The 11,173-nt window shown below is 40.9% G+C and overlaps 1 protein-coding gene across 1 annotated transcript in view; it reads right to left on the bottom strand.

Moving 5' to 3' along the window:
- Nucleotides 1–2,852: 2,852 nt before the first annotated feature.
- LOC311620892 (cyclin-Y-like protein 1) overlaps nucleotides 2,853–11,173 on the bottom strand; it is a gene marked incomplete at both ends in the record, with an annotated part of 33,089 nt that continues 24,768 nt past the window's right edge. The window contains 3 exons of the mRNA XM_084880607.1: nucleotides 2,853–3,012; nucleotides 5,996–6,162; nucleotides 9,240–9,359. Coding sequence (XP_084736733.1) covers nucleotides 2,853–3,012; nucleotides 5,996–6,162; nucleotides 9,240–9,359 — 447 coding nt within the window. The remainder of the gene's footprint in view (nucleotides 3,013–5,995; nucleotides 6,163–9,239; nucleotides 9,360–11,173) is intronic.

Raw genomic sequence — 11,173 nt, 5'->3', positions numbered from 1 at the left:
TTCAATATAAGCCCTTGGAACTACCTGCTAGCAAGGAGGTCCTGGAAAGTAATACAGAACAGCCACACTTTGTATCCAGCTTCCGTACCACCAGAAATCTGCACTGTTCTAGTTCATTGTGGCAGTTTTAAGGCCAGTTACACAAGAATTTTCAAAGGCTAAAGAGCACAGAATATATGATTTTTATACTGAGAATAATTGTTATTTAATTTCTTTGAAAGAGAAACCTTCACCCTGCTAGATGGCTCAGTGGATTGGAGTGTCTTCCCAGGCATCAAAGGGTCCAGGATTCGGTGACCAGTCAGGGCACATCCCAGGTGTCAGGTTTGATTCCCAGTCTCAGATACTGGATTGGAGGCAATCCATAGATATTTCTCTCATATCCATGTTTCTCTCCCTTTCTCTTTCCCTTTCCCTTCCTTTCCCTCTAACATCAGTTAAAAAGAAAGAGAAATCTTCAAAGTTAGAAAAACTGAAATGAAAACTCATAATTAAAATTACTTTAAAGTAATTCATATACAGAAACAATGTCCAAAAAGTTCAGGAGGAAAGGAAATAGCACATAATGAGAACCAAAGAGTACCCATTTGGCTCTAGGAAGCAATAAAAAATAGTTAAGGAATTTTCTATTGTAAAAAGAAAACTGATTTCTCGCATTATTAAACATTAAAGCATTTGAAACTATACTAGTAGTATACAGAAATAAGTACTTTAAACTTTTAAATGAGAGTACCAAAGCTCAAAAGAACATGTCAAGTGGGAGGTTAACTAGAACTTTTTAAAAGTTTAACAGAGACATTTCATTTATATCCAAAAATAAAAACAAAATTATACAAATGTAATATCCTCTGATAATTAAAGTAATCAAAAGGGAAATGAAAAATACTAAGGCTCATAAATTAAGCACAGGCTAAAAAAGATCCTCATAAGGTTTGAAACCTTTCATTTCTTTTTTAAGAGGAAATACTAAACTTTCCGGAACAAGAAAAATTGTATTTCAACAATCCTTATTTTGGTAAGAAACTCATTATGTCAATACCCTTAAACCTCCCTTAAGAGGAAATAACTTAGCTGGATTGGAGCAGGAGTGGTAATTCTTCTCCAGTCCTTGCAGATGAGGGGCTCATCATGTCACAGCCCTCATTCCTCCTTAAGATGAGATGGCATCAGCATGTTGCACATCAGTAAGGTTATCACAGCTGCCAGATTTTTTTATGGCCACCCAGCACAGGTTTTTGTTCTCACAATATCTGGAAATGGCCTAGGAGGAGAAATGAGATAGAGCACAGGGACATTCAAAATAAGAGTTGCAGCCTTCACAGAGAAAGCCACACATTCCCACTTCTTTATATGGATTATAGTTACTGCTTTGTCGGAGAGCTGTGGTCTACACTGTTTGTCCTTGGGATCCTATTTTATGTTCATCCATGAAGTTAAGCAGTTTAGGGACTCTGATTAGATTGACAGAGCAAAGGGGAACTTAGAATTTTTAAAAGTTTTTTTTTTAAGGATGTCAAAGGTGTGACAATCTCTTAACAATAATATCATCTGTTGTCTGTACACTTGGTTCCTTAAATATAATAAATACTAGTGGCCCGGTGCACGGAATTCATGTATGGGGGCGGCGGGGGGGGGGCGGGGGAGAGTGTCCCTCAGCCTGGCCTGCACCCTCTCCAATCAGGAACTCCTTGAGGGATGTCCGACCCTAAACTGGCAGTTGGACATTCCTCTTGCAATCCAGGACCATGGGTTCCTAACTGATCACCTGCCTGCCTGTCTGACTGCCCCTAACCATTCTGCCTGCCAGCCTGATTAACCCCAACTGCCCCCCTGCCAGCCTGATAGCCCCAAAATACACACCTTGCCATCCAGCTTATTCTCTACTGCTCCCCCTGCTGGACTGATAACCCCCCAACTACCCCAGCCCCCCTACCAGCCTGATTGCCCCTAACCGCCTCTGCCCTACCACCATGGCTTTGTGCAGAAGAAGGTTTGGAAGGTCTCCCGGTCTGATTAGCATATTACTCTTTTTTTTTTTTTTTAATATAGATACAGTTGGGAAAAGTCATTGTTTACTCAGCTATTTACATTCTATTCAATATTCATTAGTTAGAATTTAAGCAAATTTTAATGAGGCAGGCATGTTCTGTATTTTACTGAAAGGTAGAAAAGGTCTAATGATTGAAGCACCATAAAGATACTATTTCACTTGCACACCATGACAGAAGCGCATCTTATTCTAAAGGACCATTAAAGTACCACAGAAACTGTCCATTTCAGTTGTAGTTTTGTTGTATACTCCCCAGAATTCATAAGTCATAAATATTACTTTGTTGCACATACTTTACAATTGCCATTAAAAACTAATATACTTTCTACACCCAGTGTTTGAAGTACAAATTCTACAATCTAAGTATCTCTATCTGAGGTTAGTTTTGTCTAACAAATTAAAGGTACTGAATTGTGATCTATACAGAAAAGACGTGAATTTGCAAGTTGAGTTAGGAGTGATAAGTAGAATATGGTGGTAGATATTATTAGTGATACAATTGTAAGAAATTATTCATGTATGGCTAGGACATAGAATACGGTTTCAAAATATCATCAAAATTTAAAATGGATTTACATTATTCTGAATCATGGTTACAGAAAAAGATAATTTTTATAATATGGGATTCTTATATACACCATAAAAAATACCACTAACATGATATGAAAGTTAATAAGTCTTATTCAATGTGCTACTTAAAACATCTTTTCATTTTCCTAATACTACATAATATGATTTATCCACATATACTGGTTTAAGTGTCTGGCAGCAAACCCCACTTTGTGAATCCACAGCCTTACCTCTACTTCAGTGCTCTTTCTTTTTGAAGAGGAGCAGGTACAATAGGCAGTCCATGGTTACTTGCTAAAGACCGAAGGTCAAAATAGTATTGGGCATAGACACTGGCAGAAACATAAAGACGAAACCGCAGTAGACATAGGTATTGCCTTTCCAACTCATTTCTGGGGGAAAAGGAAAACACAAAACCACCACAGGGCAATTTTAGTCAACTTGGTTCTCTTCAAAATTGTCATTCTAAGCCATTAGGTTGGTTCAGTTTGAAATAAATAAAGGCTACCCAGCAGGGCTAATACACTAATGTTCAGACAGGCAAATAACGGTCAACAATTTGTGGTCCCCTTTGCATCCCAGGACTTTGAGTTTGGGACAAGGGGAAGGAGGTTATGTCTCTTGTGCACAACAGCTGCTGGGTAGGGGCTCAGTCATCAGAGCCCCATTAGTGTAGCTATAGGTTGATTCTTTTTGCTCACTCACAGGGCTCCACTCTAGTGTTCAGATGGAAGGAATGATGCCTGCTATTTCTTAGCCCTGGAGAACTTGCAGACATTTTCACCTGGCTGATAACAGAAAGGGGATTAGTAAAGTAGAGATGTGCCAACAAAAGGATTGGGCACGTCACCACAGCAAAAAATGGATCCATTCAGAGCCACCACTATTATCTCTGAGGGGAAAACTCTTGGAAAATTATCAGACACCAAAAAAGAAATTGAGGAAGAGACAAATAAATGGAAGCATGTACAATGCTCATGGTCATGAAGCATTAACGCCTTTAAAATGTCTATTCTACCTCAAAGAATCTATTTCAACCAAATTCCTATCAAGATGCCAATGCCATCTTTTACAGAAGCAGAACAAATAATCCAAAGTTCTATACAGACCCACAAAGACCCTGAATAGTCATAGCAGTTGAGAGAAAAACAAAACAGTTTAAAGGTATTACACTACCTGCTATCAAACTCTACTACAAGGCTATAATAATCAAAACAACATGGTACTAGCATAAAAGCAAACATAGATCAATGGAAAAAAATAGAAAGCCCAGAAATAACCCCACACCTATATGATTAATTATTATTTAACAAAAGAGGAGACTTCATTCAGCAGTATAAAGACAATCTATTAAATAAATATTATTGAGTAAATTGGACAGATATATTCAAAATATGAAGCTAGACCACTTCTTACATCACATACAAGAATAGACTCAAAATGAATTATTAACTTAAATGTAAGAGTAAAAACCATAAAATTCTTAGAAGAAAACATAGGCACTAAAATCTGGAATATTTCTTTTAGTGTTTTGCTGATAGATTACCCTGTGCCAGCGAAAGAAAAGAAAAAATAAAGAAATGGGACTACATAAAGCTAATAGTTTTAGTATTGCAAAAGAAAACATCAACAAAATAAAAAGACAACCCACTGATGGGAAAATGTATTTGACAATGATATATTTAATAAGGAATTTAATATTTATTAAAAATATATAACTCAACATCTTATAAAAATATACACAGCACAACACCAAAAATACAAACAAACTAATTAAAAAATGGACAGAGGACCTGAACAGACACTCTCCAAAGAGAGCATACAGCTGGCTTATATACATGAAAAGATGTTTACCATCACTGTTCATCACTGAGATGCAAATTAAAACCACAATGAGATATACTCACACCTGTCAGAATGGTTAGCATCAATAAATTAACAAATAGCAAGTGTTGATAAGGATGTGGAGAAAAGGGAACCCTCGTGCACCTTTGGTGGCAATTATACTGGTGCAGACACTGTGGAAAATAGTATGGAAGTTCCTAAAATATTAAAAATGGAACTGCCTTATGACTCCGTGATTCTACCCTGAGTATATATCTAAAGAAAACCAAGATACTAATTTGAAAGAATATATGCACCTTATGTTCACTGCAGTATTATTTACAATCCTCGAGTTGTACAATAGAAACAACTCAAGTGCCCATTAACTGATGAGTGGATTAAAAAGCAGTGGAATATCATTACTCATCCATAAAAAAGAATGAAATCCTGCCATTTGGAAGAGAACAGATGGACCTAGAGGGCATTATGTTAGTGAAGTAAGTAAGTCAGAGAAATACAAATAACATATGATTTCACTAAAAAGCAATATAAATGAATAAGCAAAATAGAAACAGACTCATAGGTAAAGGGAACATTTTGAAGGTTGTCAGAGGAGAAGAGGGTTGGGGGGCTGGGTAAAGTAGGTGAAGAAATTGAGAAGTAAAGATTGTCCATTACAATGCAGTTATGGGGATATAAATTATGCCATAGGAAAGAGAGTCAATAATACTGCAATAACTATGCATGGTATCAGGTCAGTACTAAAAATATTGTGGAAAACACTTTGCAAAGCACATGTTTTTTTAACCATTATGCTGTACACCTGAGACTAATATAAAAGAACTATAGGCCCAGTGGACAGATTTGTGTTCTTCGCAATCTGGGACCCCTTGGGGGATGTCAGAGAGCCAGTTTTGGCCAATCCCGGCAGGCCAGGCCAAGGGACACCACCAGTGCAGGAATCTGTGCACTGGGCCTCTAGTATGCATATAAGATCTTTGGTTAATCTCTTCCCACCCTTCCCTCTACCCTCTTCTCTCTGAGATTCATCAGTCTGTTCCATGTTTCCATGCCTATGGTTTTCGCTCCTGCATTAAGCATCTGCCCCCTGGTGGTCAGCGCATGTCATAACTACTGGCTGGTCAGCCGGTCACTTAGGCTTTTATATTTAGATATTGAATGTAAAGTCTTACTGAAAATAAGTGAAATTTTTAAAAGGGGGAAATAAAAGACCTAAACTGGTAGACAGTGTTAAGGAAGCCATGAAGGTATTTACAGTACTGTTGTTTTGGAATGTGAGCTTCTACAAAGTTTGCTACTAAATTATCACACAGATTATTACAATAATAACATATGAAGGCATACTAATTAATGAGGAGGAGTATGAAATGTTATAGCAAATGTGGATAGAAAAATGTATGTAATTTTATGCCTAGTTCAGTACTCTGTACAATGTAACCTTTCAAAATATTTCTTATTTGGTAAATTTTATGGGGGCAAATAAGGTATTCAAAAATGGTTAGAAACTTCATCAAAACCTTGCAAACTCACAAGTCCTTGATTGTAGTGCCCCTTATCAATGAGGAGAAGTGACAATTCCATACAGCCAGATCGTGCAGATACTTGTAGGCCTGAATAATCGCTTCCAAAACAATGCGTTTCCAGTTAGATGGACACAAATCTATTTCAGCATAAATTAGAAGTCGCTCTATGTAAATCTGCAAAGTAGAACACTGGTCTTTGATTCTAGTTCAGTTTAAGTGCTGTGTTAAGAACTTTCAGTAATGACAGATTTCATCAGTTTTTGACATGCCTTTTATTCTTAGGTTCTAGAGAGACTGCTTGGCCAGCCAAAGCCACAGGCCAAGAAACAGTTGCAAATCAGACACTATTATTGCCTACTTTCCCAGGTGAATTTCCTGTGTGCTTACCAAAGAGTCTCTGGTTCAACTCTTGGCCCCAGTCAGGACTCATGTGGGAGGCAATCAATAGATGTCTCTCTCTTATACTGATGATTCATTCTCATATTCTCTCTCTCTCTCTCTCTCTCTCTCTCTCTCTCTCTCTCTCTCTCTCTCTCTCTCTTCCTCCCTCCCTCCCTTCCTCCTCCCCTCCCCTCTCTCATTTCTCCTCTCCTCCCCTCTCTTTTCTACTTTCTCTGAAAATCAATGGAAAACATATCCTCTGATGAGGATTAAAAATATTTTTTTTAAAAGACAGCTCCCCACGCCCCCATGCCGAAACCGTTTGGCTCAATGGATAGAGCGTCGGCTTGGGGACTGAGAGGTCCCGGGTTCGATTCCTGTCAAGGGCATGTACCTTGGTTGCTGGCATATCCCCGGTAGGGGCTGTGCAAGAGGCAGCTGATCGATGACTCTCTCTCATTGATGTTTCTAGCTCTCTATCTCTCTCCCTTCTTCTCTGTACAAAATCAATAAAAATATTTTTTTAAAAATAAAAATAAATAAAAGACAGCTCGCCCAGTGGCTGCTGAGTGCTGCAGCAGAACAGGCACTGCAAACAGGTGTTTCTGGGGCTGGTTTCTACAATTGTCAAGTATTCTTGGACTTAGTGCCTTTGTAAGAAACACACATGCACACCAAGGGTAGTCCTTTTATGCCCCTTGAGCCTCACATCTCCATCACGATTCTGTTAAATAAATCTATCTCTGTTTTACACAACCTGAAGTTCAGTCAGTTCTGTTGGTTTCAGGTGGTAGCAGAGCTATCAGTCTCTGTCTCCCTGGTTCTCTTCTAAACCTGTCAGGGAGCTGGTGAGGTCTCATGATTTCTTCACATGTATTACATGTCTATTCTACAAAGAACTGGGTGAAGGTAACAGCTAAGCAAAGATTATAGAGACAAGCTGTGATTTGTTGTTAAAGACTTCTTTGAAGAAGAGTATGTTTACTGTCTGAGGTCATCAGATAATCTCAGATAGACAACTCACATTAGCTAAAGGTCTTCAAACCCAACTATATTTTAGAAAGCAAACAGTTATTGAACATTATGTGTTATTAGTGAAAGTTTGCACCAATCTCCCAAAGTTAAATGCTCTCAGATATCCTATGAGTGAACCTCCTTTCAAGGTTCAACTGTCAACTTTCTGGGAATAATTAGAGACATATACAACACTAGAAATCACTCAACTTCCTGCAATCTTTACTGTAGACTTGGTATGTGCCATTAATCATTCATTTATACCACTTGCTTTCCTGAGTCACTATAATTGGAATTTCTCTTTTCACTGAAACTCTTCTAGCAATGAAATCTATCCCGTCCCACTTCTGAAGAACACCTCCCACAATTACCTCTTTTGAACACTTCCCTGTGGCCCAGACACTCTCCCCAATATGAATGTCTTTATATGGTGCCCATCCCACCCACACAACCCTTAGGGTGCTTCCTCTCTGTTTGCTCACAGTGAACACCCTGATGCTGCTTCTCATCTCCCACTCTCCCCTTCACCCACTGTAGTCTGCCCCTAACACTGTCACTTGACTGAAACTACTACTGCTAATGCATTAGCACATACAAACCAGAGCTCTTCACCCCACTTCACACACATTCCCTAATGTCATGTGGGGCACTGCCATTTGCCTAAGTGCTTGGCCAAAGACTTCCAATTGAGTTAACCTGCTGCAATCTGTTAGCAATTCTTGTTATCTCTGCCTGTCACTGGTAGTTAGATCACTTTCTAGACTATTTGCCACTTTCCACCTGTGTCACTGTTATTGCCATGACTTCTCGGCCTTTATTCAGACTGCCAGCTACAGTCATTCTCCCCAAAGCAGACAGGATAGCCTTTTTAATCAAGAGCACTTCCCCACCCTGCTCAACTCTGCCAAAGGGTTTCCACCAAACAAATAAAAATGTCACTTCTCCCATGGCCTGCAAGCTTCAAGGCCCAATCAGATGGCATGTGCCCTCCTGGCCCTTATGTGCTACATCTTTCCCTCATTCCACTCTGACCATACTGGCCATACCTCACTCTTACTCAAAAACCAAGTATGAGTTCCTGTCTCAGAATCTGGCACTTGTTCCCTCTGCACATACACTAGAGCTCCTCATCTTCCTCAGTTCAGTCAGACCAGGGTTCAGATGTCATCTGTTTACAGAGGCTCTTTCTGATCACCTCTCTAAAGTAGCTGACCTAAGTAAGTACTCTTCCCTCAGATCAAGCAGGAGACTTTCCCTTTTAGGATTGCTCGAGGCAGGAGTGATACAATCCCCATTCCTTCTCACTAGAATGGACCACTCATTCCAAATGATACATTCTCTCCAGAGGAATCCTGGATGAATGACACAAAGGTCCTTACAGGGCTATAGCTGAGCAGGGAACTAGCAACGCCCTTTCAGGTCCTATGGCACTAGAATCCTGGCAATGTCACAGGCAGGAACAAGAGGACAGCAAGGACAGAAGAACACCCATCATCCAAGGAACAGCAAATTCAGGGTTCTAGTTCTCAGTCAGGACACAGGTTACAACTGCCTGGGAAATGCAGCCTGGGACTCAGCTTAGACCTACACTGAACCTGTCACTGCCTGGGGTTCTGTTATTGCCCCATCAGCACACTTTGTAAGTGTGCCTGTGTGCACTGCGTGTGCCTGTGTCTCCTGAGGTCGTGAAGGAGAAATTGGAAATCTTGCCCTCCTGCTGGCTTTAATAGCAACCACTTTGTGGCGAGAAAAGCAAAGACATTGTTAACCATAGTGATTATTAAGCTCAAATATATGAACTTTACTGTATTTGATAGGTTTCCCTTAATAAAGTTCTGAAAGAAGAATTATCTTACCAAAGTCGTTATTGCATATCCTGCTGTTACATCATAGGCAATGAAGAAAGGTCGAATAAATTTGTAAATTGAGTTGGGATCGGGATTATGATGAAAGCATTCTTCAGGAACCTTTTCTTCCTGAAAGGAAGTACCCATTGAAGAAAAATATTAAGTACTTTTGTAACAGCAGTGTTCCACTTGTGCCCATGTGCTGCTTAAAATAATTTTGATTGGGTGACATGTATTTCAGCCTTTTAAATAAAATAATGGGACCTTCAAAAACAATAGTGATTGAATATCAACACTCATTAAAGATACAGGCACAACCTCAGAATATTTATATATTCCTTTCATTCTTCCCACAATCACATTCTGTCTAAATGTGAACTATTTTTAGGCTCAAAGACTTGTTGGTCATCATGTCATAGTTCTCTGCAATCAACTTTGAGAATGTAACCATCGGGTTCTAAGGCTGTGCTGTGTGTACAGTGCTCATATTGTTATAGAGCATATCTGAAGACATTTGAAAATTTTTGTCATTGTAATTAATTCAATATTTAAATAGCTGTTTAATTTTCTTCTAGAGATCTTGACATATCTATTAAATTTATGTACAAATATTCATATTGTTTGATGCTATTGAAAATTTTCTTTTAAAAATATACATTTTTGTTTTTTGGGTATGTTATCCCACTTTAGCTCACTAATTATACAAAGCTGAAACTCAGTTCTTACTGACATATCCTATATAATAAAAGGGTAATATGCAAATCAACTGAATGGAAGAATGACCAGTTGCTATGATGTGCACTGACCATCAAGGTGCAGAGCCTCAACACAGGAGCTGCCCCCTGGTGGTCAGTGTGCTCCCATGGGGGGGGGGGGGGGCGCTGCTCAGCCAGAAGCCAGGCTGAGGGTTGGCGAGCTTAGCAGCTGTGGCAGGAGCCTCCCCTGCCTCCACCACAGCTCTAAGGATGTAAGCCATCCGTCAGAGATCCCCGAGGGCTCCCGACTGCAAAGGGGCACAGGCCGGGCTGAGAGGCTTCCCCACCCCCAGTACATGAATGTCCTGCACCGGGGCCTCTCGTTTCTTATATAACACTAGAGCCCTGTGCACAAAATTCGAATTTGTGCATTGGGTGGGGGTGAGTGGTGGGTGGCTCTCAGCCCAGCCTGTGCCCTCTTGCAATCTGGGAATCCTAGGATAGGGTTCCAAGGCTTGGCTGATGATCAGGACATATCAGGGCTTTCCTTCCCCTGGCTGCCGGCAGCTGGCTGTACTACTTGCCATCAGTGCGGCTCTGCCACCCCACTAACCAACACCGGGCACCTCACTCTGGGGGTGACAGGTGTTGGGTGTGATCATTGGCTGGCTTAGGATTTCCCTCTGCGGGGCAATAACTGGCTGGCCCCGCATACCTGCCACCATGTCGCTAGCCAGTGGGCTGGGCCTCTCTTTTTTGTGGGGCCCTAGATCAATCACTCCTCAGAGGGAGGCCCTGCACACCCATCACAGTGCCTGGGCCTTCCTCTTTAGGGCGACTGGGCAAGGCGCTCTGCCCACCTCCCTGGGGCTCTGAGAACAAATGGTCTCCGGAGACAGTGGTCTGGGCCTCCCTCATTGGGGCAACTCTGGAGCCGCCCCACTGGATGGATTGCCCCAACAGCTGGTGGCATGAGTCTCCCACTTTGAGGCAACTGATCTCGCAGAGGGTGGCCTGGGCCTCTATCTGCAGGGCGATCTTGGGGCAATGGCGGGAGTGGGGGGGGGGGTCTTGACCAATTGCATTGCACCTACCTTGGCTGGCCTGCCGCCAGTGCGTGTCATAATGTGGTCATTCAGAAGGTCATCTGGGAGGTCGCTCTGCTGTTCAGTTGTTTGGTCGATTTTCATATTACACTTCTATTATTATAGACTAAAGGCCTGGGGCACGGATTTGTGCACAGGTGGG

The sequence above is a fragment of the Pipistrellus hanaki genome (assembly GCF_964339955.1).
Source record: "Pipistrellus hanaki genome assembly, chromosome: 1".
Lineage (NCBI taxonomy): Eukaryota > Metazoa > Chordata > Mammalia > Chiroptera > Vespertilionidae > Pipistrellus > Pipistrellus hanaki.
This window is presented reverse-complemented; position numbering and strand designations above follow the sequence as displayed.